The sequence below is a fragment of the Pseudomyrmex gracilis genome, unplaced genomic scaffold (genome assembly GCF_002006095.1).
Source record: "Pseudomyrmex gracilis isolate BER0280 unplaced genomic scaffold, ASM200609v1 scaffold_247, whole genome shotgun sequence".
Lineage (NCBI taxonomy): Eukaryota > Metazoa > Arthropoda > Insecta > Hymenoptera > Formicidae > Pseudomyrmex > Pseudomyrmex gracilis.
In genome coordinates, this window is record NW_018020831.1 from 147,107 (window position 1) to 168,007 (window position 20,901).

Here is a 20,901-nt window from a genome sequence, read left to right on the forward strand (position 1 = left end):
AGGCGCAGGGCGGATACATTGAGTAAAATGTCTCAGAAAAGATCCCTTAACCCAGCTATAAAGCAGTCTATTAATGTTTTTTCATATTTTCTGTAATAAACAACTTTTTCGAGAAAAAAATTTTTGTCCGGATTTAAGTGGCGGACCCTGTATATATGTATATACATATCGCAAGAAATACTTTTTGTCGTTTATTCTTCTCGATTGCGTCTGATATTCAACCAAACGAGACAGAAATAAAGATAAAAGGAGACTCCGCAACGCGAATGTTTGTGTATTTCGTTCTTCGAATTGAAATTTTTGCAAAGAGATTCTTCTACACACAATTTAAATAGAATCGACACGATACTTCCCGAGTCGAAATTTAGCGTCTACATTAAACCTCAATTCCTCTTTTTTTATGTAGGAGTAAGAGAGAAAGTAGATCCTACTTTGACGCTGCTATATACGTCCGAAATTTCCTTTTTTCAAAAATTGAGGTTCACTGTAGATGCTAAATTTCGACTCGGGTTACAACAACATAGAAGTGCGTAGATATATATATAAAACCTATAAAACTTCGTGCAAATAATTTACCAACATTTATTTTATGAGCGTAGAAATAAAAAAATCATACAAATTATAAAATCGACATGTAAATTAATAAAATTATGTATAATAAAAATTAAAAAAATAAATGTAATGTTTTGAAAATCGTCTTATTATAAGCTTATAGAGAAAAATGTGAGACAATTTCTTATTTTCCTCAATGTAGCTTTTTAATATAGAATGTTTAGTAATATTTTTTTTTTAGCGACAAAAATAAAAATTCAATATTACAGTTTGCCGTTGTTAATCAGAATTTGATTCGACATCTTGCAGCGGAAATTGTCGCTGGTAGATAGAGAAGAGAAAGAAAGAATTGAAGAGGAAAGCACCAAGAAACGGAAGAATCTGGAAACAAACAAATAAATAATGTGCGCTGTGTATATACGCGAAATTCCTTCAGAGAACATTTCCGGTGAAACGCGATGTTTTCCGCTCTCCGCTCGTCTAATATCCCGACGAGTTCGAGCGTATAGGAAAAAGAAACTCAGCCCGCGCGCTCTCACAGAGGATTCTTCGCGGTTTGGGGAAACCGAGTTCCGTCATCGTTACCTGCTATCTCCCAGTCCTTTTATCTCTCTCTCCTCTTTGGTGAATAAAGTAGGTTACGACACGAACGATGGAATGCACATATTAGGAATACAGAGAGAGAGAAAGCGAGTTGTGCGCTTGGTCCATTAACTGCTCGTTCGCGACACAAACGGTGGCAATTTTCCCGGCGCAGTAAGTTTCGCGCAACCACGGAAGCGATTTTCACTCGATCAAAAGATACACAGAATAGACTTGGTTGAAATTGAACTATTACCGAACTAAATAAATGTCAGGTAAAAGCATCAAAGCCAACTTTTTTCCTCGCTATCATGCTCCACATGAATCGTGTTCTCTTTTGAAAATTGTATTTATGTGTGTGTTTCACTGTTTACTTTGCAATGTTTGAACGACACTCAAAGTAAAAACTTCAGAACGAAACATGTAGGAAATGTAGTCCAATACTTCGTTTCTGACGTGGTGTAAAAAAACAAAAAACAAAAAAAAACACACAAACAAAGAAGTGAACGCAAGAGAATAAAGCGCGGTATAAAGAATTCCAGTTCTCTGGCTTTGCAAACGGAAGGGGAGAGCAAATGAGCCGTGTTGGGAGGAAATTTCAAGCGGATAAATGCACACGCGGGGACTAGAAAGACAGGATAACGAGGAAGTTGTAGCTGACAATACAAGCAAAAAAAACTTGATGCAAAAACTCCATCATTTATTCCTGCAAATTACTTCGCTTCGTAGAGAAAAAAAGAGATGAAAAAAATAAAGAAGAAAGAAAGAGGGAAAGAGAGAGAAAGAGCAAGAGCGAATTAAAACGTGTTCATGTCGCTTGATTTAAAGTCTTCCGATTAACAAGAAATCCGTGCTTAAACGTTCGTTAATAATGTCAACAAGTCAGGGGATCTTACCAGCAATTGAAGGGGATGAGATCGACGATATTCCAGAAATCGTGGCTCTCGTGACTCTGCAGAAAAGTCGCCAATGCGAGGCTGATGAGCGGCGCGCCCCAAGCGAACAGGCTGTACTTCACGTACGTTGGCGGGTCGTCACGGCGCGGTAGCGACGCCACGGTCGCGTATAGATGATGACACATCGCCGCCAACCAACAGACCACCGACACCCGCAGATACTGCAAGCTTAGACCGAGAGAGATGCACAGCTCCGAGTCCTGCAAGTTAAACGACGAACAAATGTAGTGTTTAAATATCAGCACAATTGCCCAGTAAGATTTTCGAAAATATAAAATTAAAAAACAAAAATGTAAAACTGTGTGCCATGTGAAATCTCGGTGGACAAATTTTATTTTATTAAATATTTTTGAGACACACTTACTGAGGCAAGTGTGTCCGTAAGTTCTTTTGTTTTCATGAATTTTTAAATGCTCTGCCAAGTGTGTCATTTCTTCAAAGCTACATACAAAAGAAGGTTAAACTTTAGAAAGTTTTCACAAGAAAATGTAAAACGTTGAAAAGTCGAGAAAAATAAGAAGCGGAAATCTGAGAAATCTGAAACTAACTGTCTTGTGGGTTTTTTCATTTCTAAGTCAAATATATCTTCAAACAGAGAAAGCAATTTATATAGCAGAATCAATTTTTCTTGGTAATCTCATGTAAGAAAAATAAAATTTTGTCAATGAAGAAACAAAAAACATCCATTAAATAATACGAAGTGAGTGCGACGGAAAGAGTAAAGGAGGAAAGAACAAGATATTCGCTCTTCCTGTTTCTGATTGATGAATTACGAGCGAACTATGAGTTTTGCGCTCGCGAACGGAACCGCCCGACAATATTTTCTACCGTGGATAACGTCACCGTCAATTTACCTCGTGATAAATGGCGGAGCACGCGTAATATTCGCGATAACAATCTAAACCTGCGATTCGCAGATATTCCATAGATGTATAACCGGCGAAATTATTCATGTCGAAAATTCCCAGGATATTCGTTCGCTTAATATCAACGAAATAATCGATCAACGCTGCAAAGTTAACAGAAATCGTGTTGTTGATTCGCTAATTTATAGAACAGGTGCTGCTGCTGTATCGGATAAACAGCACGGATATTATATTACTAATATTACGTATGAAAATCGCCCGATATACACATAGTGCGCCTCCACAACCGAAATAATTTGCCGCAACAACCATGAAATTCAACGAAATAAATTTTCACGTGATGTATCGCGTATTCCGGTGTAATTAGTTTAACATCGCTACTACGACACAAAGTTACACAACGCTACGTTATTGCCGGTCGATTTCAATATCCGATAATTACCTAAATCGTTATTCCGCCAAATTCCGAACATTCTGTTTGCATTAAACAGAAAATCAAATTATCGACGATTATCGAAAAATTAAAAAGTCGGCGAAAAACATTGAAATATGATCGTACGGTGTTACGTAATTTTGATTTTTTGGTGTAACGTTCCTGTTCCTAAGGAAAATTACAAACATAAAAATCTACAACGATATCCAACGATAAAGTCCTCGAAATGTTACGTGGCAAGTAGCAATATACAATTCTATCTTTTATTGCGTCATGAAATAAAATGTGCGTCAGAGAAAAAGAGGTTCTTTCGGTTATAAATGCACGTTCCTTCGCCTTTGATAAATCAACTACGTGAGCGATTTGCCGCACCGCGCAACGTGACGCTAAAAGAGAAGCTGGTTTGGCTTTCTATCTCCCGTAACTGATACTATCGCTCCCGCCCCGGGTACTTCCCTTCGTCGATGTTATACCGGTTGCAACTCGTAAACGAACAGAGGATGCCGGTGGCGCTGTACCGCGCATCGAAACAGAAGCGGAAATAAATTGAAGGGCGCGCGCGAATGCTCGTCCGGAATTCGCGGCCTCACGGCGGGCGATACAAAGAGCATCGAAATTGCATCGGAGTGCGAGAGAACCAGTAGTAACACAGAGACAAATTTTACACGAACACGTATGTCTTCAAACGATTCCCCCTTTTGCGCGCCAATTCTTGTGCACCATTAAGCCCGTTCCGTTGTTCCGATTTCACTCTATTCAAAATCGCGCCGTAAACTGTAGACACAGTGTGACATCTCGAATTCTTCGCACGAGTCATGAATATTTATGAGAACAGATTTTATATTTAAATCAATCTAGCGATAAAAGTGACACACATATCTTATCTAGTTTGCAAAACACAACAAAATATTTTATGTTTCAATAATTAACTTCTTTTTACGCAAATTTTGTTAAATTATAATTTTTTGATTAATCAATTATGGTCTTGATTGAAGATTTCGCTTCTAATTGTCTCTCGAAAAAAAAGATTTTAATTAAAATTTAATTCTCGGTATATATCTGCGAATATACAATTGTGTTCAAGTATGGGAGTCAGAAATGAACGAGTTGCGAAACCGTTTCCTTACGGCGAAGTAATAATAATATATAGCGTTGCACCCCCCCTCATACACACGTACTCTCACACTTGCTTTCGATTTCGATACACTCGAGAATTCTCTCAGAGAATTTTGTTATACAGGGTGATTCAGAACAACCCGTTATCTTTGAAAATACATATTCTTGACTAAATTCTAAGACAACTTTTTATTTGGCAAAATTTTGTCTGACGCTTACTTTTTGAGTTACTAATAAAAATAGTTGACGTACCATGAGTCGGATTTAAAAGGTAGGCAGGGGCGGCACAACTCACCGTGATTGACAGTGATTTATGTGATGCACGGATTAAATGATACAAATTGCGAATGAGTAAATAAATAAGTAAGAGAAAAAAAGAGAGAGAGAGAGACAGAAAAAGATACAGAAACAATGCGTAGCAATCAGCTGATCGCGTCAGGCACCACACGTAATCGCCCGCGTCTCTGACGGTGAGTTGCGCCGTCCCTGCCTACCTCTTGCATCCGACTTGTGGTAAGTCAACTATTTTTATTAATAACTCAAAAAGTAAGCTTCAGACAAAATTTTGCCAAATAAAAAGTTGTCTTAGAATTTAGTCAAGAATATGTATTTTCAAGGATAACGGGTTGTTCTGAATCACCCTGTATAAGACGTGACTATACGGCGCGGCGGCGCACAAAACTTTCGCCGCCGCGCAAACTTGCGAGTTTGTCTCCCTCGCGAGTCGCGAGAGATAGCATTTTTATTTGACCGAATTTTCGCTTCGGAATTCAATAAAAACGCGCGACAATCTTTCAAAATTATTCCGCGATACAATTTCATAAGTTCTCCGCGGAACAAAACACAGTTTTGCGCACAGAGCGTGCGTTGTTTTTCTCGCTGTATATAAATTTAATTTAATTTAATCTCGTCCCGGTGTAACAATCACCGCGTCGCGATAATACGACGGGATTCATCTCGTGAATGTTCCCGTGCGTATAATAAAACGGCATCCGAGAATTATGTTATTGTTATGAACTACCTCGACGCGAGAGAGACTCCCTTGTCATTGCGCACACGATTGCAGCTACGAGATCGTCGGAACTGTTGACGGAAATAATACTCGAAATGTTGAGGGAAACGCGCGCGCACACACACGCGCACGTCAGATTCCAGTTATCGCAACGAAGTGAAGAAACCTAGTTTCAGTCGGACCCCGGATCAGCGTCACACACAGTCCGCTGCTTCGTCAAATCAAGTTCGCGCGCAGCCTCGCAGAGGAGTCGTTTTTTTTAGGAGAAGAGGAGGGGAAGAACGCAGCGGACGATTTCGCGGTGATAAAGCTAACAACAAAGAAAATAACTTCGAAATTTCGAGAAGAGTTAAAATCACCTATTCAATTCGACGCATATTATCACGAAGAACGCGTATCGTACAAATTCGATCTTCTTCGAAAAGATTTTTTTTTATAAATGTATACAACGCATGGTATTTAGTTTCTTCTAGATTTCAATACTTTGTGTACTTACAAGCAAATACCTCCGAGAGAGTTCACCTTATTTGGTGCAAGTTTTCAATTATCTCTTTAATTAAAACTTCTAAAGTCAAATTCCACGTATAAATAGAATAATATTGGAAAATATTTTCCTTCAAAATTTTCATACTTCCTTGGAAAATTGAATTTTACATACCTATTTTGTAGTTTTAAAAGATCCATAATTTGGCAAAAGAATACAAAACCATATTGTTTCACTTTTTCATATAATTCGCAATCCCGTTTGTACGTTTATTAAAAAACAAAAACAATTTTGTCGTGCGCGTATTACAAACGTCAAAATAAGAAAATAATCTGGAGTCTATTTCTATTAAAAGTTACCGATTGAAATATAGTTCGAACAGACAGACAGACAGAGAGAAAGAAAGAGAGAGAGAGAGAGAGAGAGAGAGAGAGAGAGAGAGAGAGAGAGAGAGAGAGAAAGAGAGAGCACTGGAAGAGCATCAAGCTGCGAAAGAAGTCTTTTAAAGAAGCGTAAATTATTTGAAGCTACCGCAGACACGGCGATAAAAGCTGGAAGCTCAAAAGCATCTGCCTTGGTCGCTTTTCAATACGTGACGCATGGCAAAGCTTCAGATTATCCTCGTGTCTAACAGCCACGTAGAATATCGAGTGACAAGATTTGATCTCATCGTCATCAGAGATCGATTTCACGAGCCACGCTCTTTCAAAGAAAATCACTTATCATCTTAACGACAGTTATTCTAATGCATACACACCGCATGTCTATAGTTACGTTTTGTGCATGTATTATATAGTAGAAGTCAATTGGAGTCAACTTTGTCATTAAAATTCCACTTATTTTTGCGAATGACTGTAAAAGCCTTATTGCTAATTAAATTAATAATCGTATTTTTAATTAATGTAAGTTAATACGAATTGTCTAATAAAATTAGAAAAGATCAATTACGAGCAAGAAAAGATGTAAATTATATTTAACATGATAATATAACTCATAGGGGAAGGTGGGGCAAAACGCGATAGGTTTAATGATAGATAAAACACAAATTTTCATAATCAACAAAACAATCTTACTTCTTAATTATTCTTTAATAATCAGTCTTTCGATTAAACTATAACTACACCATTTCTTTAAAGTTTTTCATACTAAAAAATTAATAATTCAGAAAAGTTTTTTTCTCTCCATCTTGCTCCACGGATGGGGTAAAACGGGGCACCCCCGTGGACAAGATGAGATATCTATTAACAAATGATATAAAATTCATTATTTACTGGGTTGACAACGAAAGCACACATATATAATTTCATCATCATCGTCTTCTATATTTGCACACGAGCAATGAGCTCATTTCGATAATAACCCATCTTATTTTCTAAAACAGCAGTAATCACGTTTTGCATTTTTTTTTTTGTTTCTTAGGACCAATTTCCCCGGTCCGTCTTTCGTTTGTAGTTTTTTACCATCCTGGAACAATGGAAAACTTAGATTTTTATTTAATACGTCTATGTGGGACAAGATGGGATAATAAAAATGCGCGTTACCCCCATCTTGTCTCTTCTTGTCTCGCTAAAATCATATCAACAAATTGGCTGTATTACGGTATGACCCACCCAAAGTTCAGGAGTGACACTGCACATAATGATAGACTATTACATAAGAAATATGTATGTCAAGTTTGGATTGCGGCATATTGAATATACTGGAGATATGAGGAGCGAAATTATGTTTAAAAAAAGAGTTTTTCACGATCATCTCCGCAATTAATCACATTATGAAAAAAGTTTTCAAACAAAAAATATAGGAAATTAAATTTTCCACAAAAAAGATTATAACCTTCATTCACGTAACTTCAACCGTTTTCATGGTAGAACGCTGAGAACGAGGTAAAGCACATTAGCTACTCTGTCTTCTTTAATTTTTGTGGAACTTAGTATCTTTACGTATTTTTCACGATTATCTGGGGGGCGCAAAGAGAGAGCAAAGCCCCTCCCCTTGTGGGAGGGGGCGCAGCCCTCCTGCCTACACACTTACAACACGAACATAAAAATACTTTGTTTTTTTACACTATATTTTTTTTTACATGGGGGAAATGCCTACGCATTCCCCGACCCTTGGAAAAAGGTCGAGAATATGTGGGACTTGCACTCACTAAAACCCCCACGGTGCCAACCTTTTTGTTTTTTGTTTTTAACCCAGGGGAAATGCATTACGCACACCCCACCCTACCGAGGTGAGATAAGATAGTGTGGGACTTCCCCCGGCCAGAGCTCACCCTGGCGAGGTATACTCACTAAAACCCCTTTTAGGGGTTTATGTGCACATTACCGCCATCTATGGATACTAGCGCCATCTGTAGATATTAGCGTCGTCTGTGGATACTAGTGTCATCTGTGGATGCTAACGCCATTCACGAAATTGCTCATTTATATACGTAAAACTACCAAGTTCCACAAAGATCAAAGAAAACAGAGTAGCTAATGTACAACTTTACCTCGTTCTCAGCGTTCTACCATGAAAACGGTTGAAGTTACGTGAATGAAGGTTATAACCTTTTTCGTAGAAAAGTTAATTTCCTATATTTCTGGTTTAAAAACTTTTTTCATAATGTGATTAATTGCGGAGATGATCGTGAAAAACTCTCAGTATTTGCTCTCAGCGTTCTATCATAAAAACGATTGAAGTTATATAATTGAAGATTATAAGCTTTTTTGTGAAAAATTTAATTTCCTACATTTTTTGTTTGAAAACTTTTTCTATAATGTGAGTAATTTCAGAGATAATCGTGAAAAACTATTTTTTTAAACATGATTTCGCTCCTCATATCTCCAGTATATTCAATATGCCGCAATCCAAACTTGACATACATGTTTCTTATGTAATAGTCTATCATTATGTGCAGTGTCACTCCTGAACTTTGGGTGGGTCATACCGTAAAATATCCAACAAATTTCTTAAACACTGTTTATAAAAATATAAAATATCATTCTTATCTTTTAGCCTGCTAACTTCTGTCTTAGAAGCACACATATGAACAAAAGAACTTAAATATTTTAATACCAATGTCACAGGTGAAAGAATGTTTGAAAATAATCGTCGTTAAGAAAATCGTCAAAAATAACAAATTGCATGTAACTTTATTACACAGCCACATATCACGCTCGCTTATCACTGTTAGCGACAGTGGCGACACATCTAACGTATATGCTCGATTGTGATTGGTGCGTTTCGATCATGTGATACAGAGGCTACCCCGTCTTGCCCCGCTCCCCGTTTTGCTTCACCTTCCGCTACTGAGTCTCACATGGACCCCAACTAAGCTACAGATCGCATCAACAAATTATCTAAGATTTATGAAATTCAATTCTTATACTGTTTCACTGGCAGTTTATGTATGTTTTTACTTTCTGTATGTATTTATCATGTAACAGTTAGACACAGTATGTATGTTTCAGCTCGGCTGATGATGATCTAAAATTATACAGATCAAAACGTTTCGAATTTGACGTAAACTTTTTCACCTTTGAATTTTACATGCGTACAACTGTGTTTTTAGCTCCTTAAGTTTCTTTTGATTTTAATTTTTAAAATTTAGATTTTTCTCGGAGCTCATTTTAATATTAATTAAATTAATGTTAAAGAAAATTTCGCGATACAAAATTAAAGCGTAATTTTTACTAATTACCGTCATATAATTATTATCTTACTTGTTAAAATTTATTTATCTGCAATTAAGAAAAAGGTTTATACGAGATGACACGGAACTTGAAGAAATTCTAAGAATACGAGAAAAAGTGACAAGGAAAAAGATTAACAGTTTTAAAATGATTTAGAATTTTAAAAGGATTCCGTTTCTCGCGTTAACACCGCTGAAAATACTGTCTAGCTCACGATTCTCGACAAGGAAATAAATTACTATCCGTAAATCTTCAATTTCAAATGCTCACAAGTGAAACGCGAATAAGAACTATCTTATCCGCACGACGACTTTTCATCGGTCTCAATCTCGAGACGAGATACGCTTTTGCTGAATATACGCGAATCGATCTCGGTTCTTTTCGCCGAGGATTATGCCGTAACTAATATCGAAAGTTCGCCATTTGCTTTCTATAAGGCTCTTAGCCTCTCATTTCCATTTTACACATGTATCTTCTCGTCATCCGAAACCTATTAGGAGAACACGCGAGAGTGTTTATTTCTTGTTCTTTTACGAACGCGAAGATCGCTCTCTTTTGTGTTCCACGCAGCAAAGAAGCCGCAAAATTTATCTTTCTTAATTTTATCTCCCTTCCCTTCTCCTTTTTTTGCTCGCGCGCAAGAGGCTGTAAAACGTAGCGAGTTTCTCATGTCACGAGAAGATAGCGTTGCGTTGCGCGGTCTTGTTTTTGCAATAAAAAATTTATTATGTATTTATATATACGGTGTTTTTTTTATGTATAACTTATGTACGCGCGCGATTCTCTCCAGGCACATCTTTTTTGCTTCTCCACGCAACTATTTTCGTACGCAGAGAACATTTTTCGTTACGCCTCCGAAGAGTCGCTAATTGTACCGTCTGTTCTGTTTGAAACTTTTCTCGCCGATGTTTATTCACACCATTTGCTAAATGGAAATTATCATAATCGCTCAAGAGATGTCAGGTAACAAGAGAAGAGGATTTCTTTCTCCTCTGAATATATCGTACGCGGATTCGTCGGAGGATCTAACCAGGTCACATGTCATCCCGAGTCTGTTTTCAAATAATAAGCGACCAAAAATTCAATTCTTCGTGTTATAACATTATTCTCCCGCGTCCCGGGATAAAATCCTCCCGGGAAGAGAGCGCGTGAATTCTCCTTTCGGATGATGTAACAAGCTTGATTAAAACTACAACGCACGCGTTAGCTCCTCTTTCGCGCAGAGAAAAATTAATTGCAGCTACTTGCCTTAATTAAGAGGAAAGAATTATTTTTTAAGCGAAAAGAAATATTATCTGCGGAAATTTTTCTGGAAAAATATTTCTTTTCTTTTAACAATTTTTCCACTTCACGATTAAATTTCTCGTTCCAAGCTCTTGAACACGTTTCTACCGTCGTTAATTGTTCGATTTGCAAAAAAAAATACAAAAATGAAGAAACGTCAACGCGACGTTTATAATTATGATGTATACGCGAATAAAAATCGCATCAACGACGCGTTGCGCGCTACAGAGATGGATGAGGTCTCCGAAACGTTTTTTTCCCCTCACCTCGATTGTCTATACATAATTTTTCGATCCTCGGGATTACGATGCGAGTTCACGTCGTGATTCATTATACCGCCGGGAGATGAGAATTATTTGACGGGAGTTACTCGACTCGCTGCGGAGAGACGAGCTTCTTGTACGTGGCAAGAAGTCTCGGTAAAACACACTCTCCTGGACGGGAACGTATCGCCTTCGCTTCTCTCTCTCTCTCTCCCTCTCTGCCAAGCTTGATTACCGGTCCAGCACCTAATTTCGCTTCTTTACTCAAAGCAAATGACGCTCGTTATGTTCGGCTCGAAGTAAAATCAAAACGCACGATGATGCTTTTTCGGAAAAAAACAAAGAGAAGAAACAAAGAGAAACGGATTTTAAAACTGTCAAAAAATACGAGAACTTCTTCAACGGTGGAAAATGAGAATTTATTGCCTTCCGAAAAAACAGAGAGAGAAAGCGCCTGTGTTTCTCAAAAAAGAAAATGCTTAATCTGCATAATGAGTCTCATCTTACACAAAATTTTTTATTAAAAAAAATTGTTTTGCATAAAAGCTCTTTATGTATTAAAATTGTAAGAAAAAAAAAACGAACTCCTGTGTGAAAGAAGCTTGATTCTTTTTATAAATAAAACATCATCTTTTCTACAAACTAACACAACGAGTTTGTAATAAACTTTTACACGCACGTGAAATTTCAATTGCGTGTGAGCGTTTCAATGAATAATAAAACCTTTGTCTAATGATTCTGTTGCATATAAATTCTTAGTCAACAACCCGCTGAAATTCTGATATAACGGTCAAAGTCGTGCTATAAAAAGCCGGGTAATCGATTGGGAAAATACGGAAAAGACACAAAAATAGAAATGCATTGCAAAAAAATTGTTTGCTTATATATATATCTGTGGGAAACGTTCGCAAATATAAAGCCCCGAGCGGAATAAATATACGGAAGGAACAACCGGCGTGGTGCGGAAAATATGAATATTCCATGGGGATAATGAAAAACGCATACGCGGAGAGAGAAACGCGTGACCTATTTTGCGAAAAAAAAGAGGTTCCGCTCACAGTTCTGCCAGATGCGCCCGTATTAGCGGATAACCAAGTCAATAAAGCCATGTCACACACCACACAACTGTCATGTCGTAAAGAAAGAGGAGGGAAAAAAGAGAGAAGAAAACCGGCGCTGCCCTGATACACACAATCAAAGAGAGAGAGAGAAAGAAAGAGAATGAAGAAGAGAGAGAGAAAGAGAGAGAGAAGTTCTATCTTTCAAATCAATTATTCTCAAAAATCTGAGCGCGTTTTTAATAAACATCTCTGTTTAGTTTAGTTTTATGGTGCACGTGGATTGTCAGATCAACTCTATAACATTTACGAATAATATCAAAAATGTTTCGAACTTACAAAAAATCTACTATTTCCGCATAAAGTAAATTAAAACTATATCCTTGAATTAGAAAATTGCATTCAATTTTACGACCGGCGGAAATAAACAATAACAGAAGAAAACAATTACATTTTGCGGAAACGCAGAAACGAGAGAGAGAGAGAGAGAGAGAGAGAGAGAGAGAGAGAGAGAGAGAGAAGAGGGAAATGTGTAATGAGCTTCTTCTAATGAAGCAATTAGCCCGCCCGTTAAAAGCAGCTCTCTCGCGCGCTGGTCGACTCCGCGAGAACCGCACGACGTATCAATTAATCTGCATTATCGGCTCGGCTGCCGTCGTCATATCCGCAATGTGCGCTTCCCCCGAACATGTTCGGAACAAAGCTCTGACGTTCGCTCTCCCGAAAATCCGGTATCGACGTTAACATTAGTTCTCAACTTCTCCGACCTAAAAAAAAGAATAATCATGGTTTTCTTTTTCTTATAGAAAAATAGTAAATTTCTTATCTATCTTCGAACTGCATATTGAAATATATATAGACGAGTAACGGACATAAATTGTGAACGAATCGAAAGTCGAACAAAGTGCTTTCGAACCGAAATCCCTCGGCGCGTTACACAAGAAGATAGAATGACCAGACGGAGCTTAAAGCGCGGCACGATTTATGGCGTGGCACAGTTACCGATAATACCTCCGTACGAGAATAAATTGATTTGCGGCCGTAAAAATATCCACACCTGACTGTGAGGTTTCTCGCTAATTAAAGGGCCGTCTGCGAACGAGAACCTAAACGATGCGACGGAGGCGACGAGTGTGTAAAAGCGAATATATACATAAGCCCTCTCTTATCCTCGTCTATCGATTAATTTCCGTTCGAGCACGTGTATCCGCACGGAATCATCGGCGCGACGAGATGTGGTTAAAAAACTGTAATTGTCCTCGATAAAGGCCGTCGACTTGACTGCGCGACTCCGCGCAGGGCGTTCGTATCTCCTCTTTCTCCCCTGTGACGCAGGGCGCGCGCTCTCTCAAGAAACGGTAAAGTAGCGCGTGTCGCTTCTTTGTTATTTACATAAGAAGCAATAAACGGAAAGCCAATATACCGGGTGTTCCGCAAATAGACGCTACCATTTTTAAATTACACAGATTTGAATTTTCCGGGAAGATATTTGAAACAATTCTGACAATTTTCAAATATTTTTGTTTTCAAATATTTTTCTTATAAACAAAGATTTTTCTTTTACAATCAATCGAACGCACTGCGCTCTCTTATTTTCTCGCATGTTGTCTATGACAAACCGAATATCCTCGGAGAACACTCCGCTTTGTAAAACGTGTTAAAAGCTTTTACAATGCGTCGCGTTGTGTCTCTTCGCGACACGAACGAGCGCCGCGCGGAAAATTGCGCGTGCACGCCGCACAATATCTGATCGGGAATGAATTTTTTGCGTCGACGTTTTGACGATCATGAAATATTCCAAACAGAACGAGATTTCAATAGAAATGAACATTTTGACGCGCCTCTGTACGCGCTGGTAATCTCTATTTTTGTTTTACTCGCGCGAATAAATATTTATTGCGATGACGCAAACAAATCCCAGAATGCAAAATTGGGACAAGCTGTTAACCGATACTAAGTAAATATTTATAAAATGCGTACTGTGCAATACAGTTCGTGTCCCGGTTTTATTATCTATGCAGTCGTTTCTTTTTGACCGCTGCGACTCACAAAATAATGTATCGCCGTATCAAACGCACGTATTTAACATTTTGAAATACACGAATAATAACGCGTGTGGATCACAATATAACAAAACTTTGCAAAGTACGATGGTGAAATTTTAAAGCGTATTACACGCTATATATTTGCGCGAAAAATTGTGCAAGAACTACCGACGTGGTAAAACCACACGACGTAAAAAGAAAAAACAAAGTGAGAGGGATGACGAACGCTTTTGTGACGCCGGCACTCGAGGTGCATCATCAACGTCGACCGCTGAATATGGTGTAATAAAGAAAGGAGAAGCAAAAGAACGGTCTCTCGATGAAGACGAGCGAAACGTCGCGAACCCGCCCTAGTCCTTAGCGAGATGTCACAGCGCGAGAATGTAAGTCGCCATAAAAGCGGTCGTTACGATGAAACGAAGCAAGAAGCCGCTGCGCACTCCGGTAATGTACGGTAGGTAGGTGCTCACACACACACACACACACACACAAGAGAGCGTGCAATCACCATCTACAGGATGTAACACGTTGCACGTGGAGCTCCACCTCAAAGGTGGATTTTAATTTGAAATTGAGTTTTTTCTTCGAAGGAAATTGAATTTCGCCTCCGCGCACTTTGCGCGCACATAGTCTTATTATTTCCCTCGTCATCAATATGTATCTCAGCTATTTCGGTAATGTCTCAGATAATATGTATATTTCGCGCATGCGAAACGAAAATGTGTATGTCGATACATGGAATATTAACATGAGCGAATCTTGCGCGATACGAGAAAAAGCGAGAAATGGAATATTTTCTTATGTATTTTTCTACCGCGTTTTCAAGGAAAGCTGTTTGAAGAAATGGCCGTGCGTTTACTCGGCAAGTAACAAATCCAACATACGTGATACGAATATCGAATGTCGGAATAAGGTTTATTTCCTCAGACATACGCGTTGTACGCGGAATCTATTATATTATTTAAAAGCCAAAACAATTCTAATGCCTCCATCGAGATAAATCAAACCTCATATTTTAAATCAGATCGCGTTTTATCTCGTGTTATCTTTTCTGTTCATTAATCAAGTTTAAACAATTTTAATATAATTGCAATAATTTTTTATATCATCTGTATAATTATATTATTTGTAAATTCTTTATCAAAGTGAAATACAGAGCAAGTGTACGGGACAAGTGTACGAGACTTCTTAGCGGTCGAAACTTGTTTGTTTCGATAACGTCGATAGTGCTAGGATACTTCAAAGTAATGAGACACCGAAGAGGAAGCGGCTTAAACACACGCTTGTAACATTAATTCGCGAAGTCACTGACGTGCATCACTCCGCAATGCGGAGATTTTGCGATTCAGTCAGGCCAAATTCTCCGAGAAAATACGCGAAAAAAAAACGTGAAAATGCGACGAATGCGGACTCGACGCAGTCTCTGAACACCTGTCATCGAACAATCAGCGGTTTCGAAATTTCGGTTTTCGCTTGTGTGCAACGCGAAACGCACACACAGAGATAGGAATTTTATTTACACCACGCGTCAATTGCAAATGCGCGACAGACATTATCCGCGAATATCCGCTTTCGAACGCTTGCTCGCTATTGACAGTTTCTCTAAAACATTTTCCGCAACTATTGTGTATATCGTGTTTTTACTGTGTATATTGTGGCTTTTTTTTTGTTTTGTAAAATGAGAATATATGGTACATGACATGCGTTTTCCAATGTGGATGATTCCAAAACAGAACAATTTGCGAAATAAAGCGATATAAATGATGAAAGGCAAAACAACGCGGTCGGGAGTCGCGTACATTCATGAAAATGCCATGTTCTCTCTCTATAAAATACATAATGGAAAAGACACAAATATAAACATTAATTTCTCAATTTGAAATTAAAAAGTTAATATGAAAAAATAAAAAACAATAATAATGTTTTATAAAAATAATAATATACACAATATAGTGAAAAAGTAATATATCTCTCTCTGCATACGTTTTACAAAATTTCCATTTATAACGTGACAGGTTTAATCGAAAAGATTTTTCGCGCGCGGCCACTTCAGTTTGAATTACTTCGCGTCGCGAGAACATCACCGGATACATTCACTTGACACATATCTGATAAGAGGATCGTGGATATTTCATTTATCCGCGTGTAGTAAAACTACAAGCGCTCGCCCCTTAAAAAAACGCCCATCACGTGAAAAACCACCACGCCACGTGGTGGTTTTCACAGCATCAGGTCCGATCCTCTCGTGATTTTTCGCACACGCCGCGACATGTATGTCACGGTCGGCTAATCGTTGAATCGCAGACGCGCCGACAAGACCCTTATTGTTAAAAAATCCCTGGCAACAAAGCCCGGCGTAATCGATAAAACCGGAGTGTGGGGAAAACGAGGCACCACCACCATCGTGTTTCACGTCTCTCCTCGACACCGTTGCATCGCGCTGCGAGAAAATGCTCGTATAATGCAACAATGCAACAACGCTTTGTCTCCGGATCGGAAACGTGTACAACAATAATAAAACAGTTGCAAATGACGCCGCTAAAAATACGAGTTTGTTTTTATTGTGAAAAATTAAACGTCAAAGAAATCACTTTCCGCGTTAAGTAAAATTGAATTCTGACGAAATCGTTAAAAATTTGCTCGACAAAAGTGCGTGTTTGTACTCTAGTTATATAAAGTTTGTTTTTATATTTGTTGTTTTTTTATGATCGCGAGCGCAATTCGTTTGATTTTTTTTGCGCGAAAAAACACTCCCGGTATTTCTCTTCGACGGTGACTATAGGATTTCAGTAAACTCCAAACATATATCCGCCGTACTGAAAAATGGGGTAATGGTATTTAATGGGGTTAAAAGAATCATACGGAGAACGTGTTCGTCGTTTAGAGAAAACTTACGTTCTCATAAATTATGCCTCAGACCTCTACAATCTTTGCGGACCATTATCTGAGATCGAGGAGGAGGAGAGGAAGGAGCGCACGAGGGAAAACGTTAGGACGGAAGTTACATTCAGGTCGCGGCTTTAATTCGCGGAGAAGGACGAGAGCGAGAGAAGACAAACGTGGAAGGACTTGCTTCATTGATTGGATTCTCGTTCCTGTTCGACAATTTTGTTTTGTTCTGGCGCCGGAAGAAGCAACTTGATCTTCGCGCTCCATTATCGTAAGCTGCCGCCGTCGTGCCATTTTCGTGCTTAATTAATACCCACTCAGTGAATCTGACTCTCGACTTTGTACAAGATCAGCGGTACAAAACCCACGCGTTCACTTTTCGCATGAGAGAGAAAGAGAGAGAGAGAGAGAGAGGGAGAGAGAAAAACAATCTTGGCTGATTGTGAAACTTCATCCCCGAGTTGCCACGTAAAAGCTCGAGAGACAAAAAAACTTGTCCTTCGAGGAAAGTTAATCGAATAATGCGATCACAATGTTATTTGTGGACAGTAATATATACGACGAATCTCTGCGTTTCTAGTTCGCGTCTAACAAATTTGTTTCATTAGTCATTTATTGTAATTTCTGAAATAAATAGCAATCTTCGTCCACCTGAAAAAGCGTCCCAACTAAAAAAAAAACGAGAACGAACGTTTTCACGTATTTTCGCGGAGTATATATAAAATTGTCTTTTTTCTCCTAGAAGTATATCCTTCATCGCAAAGTTATACTCTCGTAATCGACAGCGAATCGGAAAGATCCGGGATATGCGATAGCGTGAGTTACCCCAAGTATTCGAGCCAAATTCGAACGAGTAATAGCACGATCTCTCCTGGGAAATGCGATCCACGAGAGAGTTGCTCGACAGAATGCGAATTTCCCAGTCTGTCAGTGTACAGCGATTGTATTTCCACTTCTATTTCCATGTGTCGTGCACAGAACCAGCGCCAAGGTTCTCGCACACACATAGGTTTTCGGCATATTTCATATGACGATCGAATTTCAGGTCGAATTTCTCCCTAACTCTCTCTCTCTCTCTCTCTCTCTCTCTCTCTCTCTCTCTCTCTCTCTCTCTCTCTCTCTCTCAGTTTCTCTTTTATGTTAATTATCTTGGGACGAATCTCCGGGGAATTATCCCATAAATCGGAAGATCCGTCACGAGAATCACTTTACTCTGTAGAACCCGCAGAACAAATCAGGACTATGGACCAGCGATGCATCCCGGACCGTTGGTCGTGATTTACGCTACGCTCATAAATCGTGTCTCTCCCTGAAACAAAATTCCGCGACCAAAACTTTCGAGTCGACTTGTAGATTCCGAGAGAATTTTCCGCACTTTTTGCAATTATATAAGTTATCGCGTCTTACAATGTCAAAAACTTCGCGAAAATCTAGTTTCAATCTCATTATTGTGCGCATTTCTCGTTTCTGTGAAATATCCGATTTTTTTCGTTGAAATTTCACGAAAAAAATTTAAACGAAGCCACGGCTCATTATATATGAAATCTTTTTCTCTCGAAAATCACAGAATCATTATCACGTGTATACCTGTTACATGTAATGTTTATATATAATATTAAATATATAATATTAAAATGTCAAAAAATATTTTTAAACAAAAAGATAGGGAGGAGGCAAAAACTATTTTTTTACTCTGAAAAATTATGGAAATTCTTCGTGATATTTCACGAAGATCCAATGAAAATAAAACGTAAGCGAAAATGAACGATATCAACGCGTCCAAATAATCACTCGGATACATTTGACACGTTTAAGAAAAACAAATGGCGTATATCCGAGTGATTATTTGAACGCGTTGATATATCGTTCATTTTGTACGTTTTATTTCCATCGGACCTTATCTTGCCTATCCCAACATTCCCGACTGCTATACATAAGCTCGTAAACGCGTCTGATTTAATGCAGGACTGCGATATATTTGGGTTACGAGGAGCGCGCGCGAAATGCACTGCTGCTGCTCTACTGGTGGCCGGAACCGGAAGCGCCGTGGGAACATATGCTCGTACAAAATGTGCATAAACGCAATATGGATGTGTAAAGGTTGCTGCAGAGTGGCGCATAAAATCATCTGATAATATATTTTTGCAATGATATTATAGAAATAAATGGACAGATAAAAATTACATCGTTTATGGTAAACAATATTGCATTTAATAAAAATTATTATTATTATGTTTTTTTAATAGCAGTGGCTTTCGGCTGCTCTTTCGCGCTCAACTTTTTCGATATCCACGAAAGTAAGCGCCGTGTGTTGAAGCGTTGTCAGACATCGGGAGTAAGAAAATACACACGCGACAACGAGAAGGTTTCGCACAGTTTGAATTTATTTTTCTCCTTTTTCTCTCTCTGCTACGCAGGGAAAAATACCGGAGTCGACTAACAATAAGGTCAAATTACTTTGTGACAGCTACGAGATTGCGACCGACATAGATTTATCTCCGTCACGCGTTATGACGACGAGGAGATTTCTACGTTTCTAATAAACTCATCGTTCTATGATTATCGCGCGCGTCTGTGCTCCGTTGACAGAAAACGTCGATATTAATATCTTATCTTGTCAGGGACGAATAATGTAATGTTAAGTTATATCTTTCGCGAGGACCGCTGTCGCTTTTCTATGATTCTGATGGATCGTACCACTCGTTTCTTTTTTTTTTAGTTATTGATAAAATATCGACAGTCATAAATAGATTGAAAATTATTGAACGCACGCGAAGATAAATTGAGATTTTTTTGTGCCATGTAATAAAAACGTTTACTTTGATATATATTTATTTTTTAATATTACATTTATATATGTATATATTTGCTTTACATAATTTGTACATATATATATTTGTGTTTACATCTCTGCTGCGGTAATTTACGATTGAAAATTGCAGCTGTCTTGACGAATAACGTTTGTGTAAACAAAAAAAAATCTCGTTAATTCCGTGGACTTTTTCTGTCTCTAATTACGACGATAACAAAAAAAAGCATCACTGTGACATATCTTGCATTTAAAGACGCGCAAACGCAAGTTCGTTTCTTTGCTGGATTTACGGAAAGATTTTCTTTGATATACACAGAGTATAAACACGCTTTTCATTTTCGTCGGAAGATTTTTCCAACAAAATTTACTTTCTTCTCCTCCCGTGAATAATCCATGTCCTGTTTTCATCCGGCAACTCGCACGTGGTGCTCTGTCATTTCTTCTTTTTACGCGCGCGTTGCGACATAATTAAACTTCACCTCTTCCGCAGTGTAGTTGCTAAAAGTCGCGGGGGAGAGAGGGATAACGGCTGTCTTTGAGAAAAACTTTATTGCGCGATACGTAACGGAAAAATAATAAAACAAACGAACGATGTTGCGCAAAAGATGATGTCCAAAAACTCGTGAAAATAAACGAGAAATATTTTTCAGCGCGTATCTTGCGTCGCGCAGGTGGTGGCCACTTTAAAAAGCGCCAACATCACCGACACGCAATTAAAACTTTAGAAACGCGAGTGCTGCTAATTTCCGCTTTGACTTTTCAAACGGTACTTTCTTTCGTCTCTTCGAGCAACTTTTCTACTACCGCTACTATCGTTCGCGATATAATCGCGAAAATGTCTTTCCTGGTTTTGTCAACAACGAATGTTCGTCTTG

General features: G+C 38.4%; 1 protein-coding gene across 1 annotated transcript in view; it reads right to left on the bottom strand.

The window, feature by feature from the left end:
- The window catches only part of LOC109859206 (adhesion G protein-coupled receptor E3-like), a 69,910-nt gene that overhangs the window by 9,524 nt on the left and 39,485 nt on the right, over positions 1-20,901 (bottom strand). Inside the window, exon 4 of the mRNA XM_020437213.1 lies at positions 2,031-2,290. Coding sequence (XP_020292802.1) covers positions 2,031-2,290 — 260 coding nt within the window. The remainder of the gene's footprint in view (positions 1-2,030; positions 2,291-20,901) is intronic.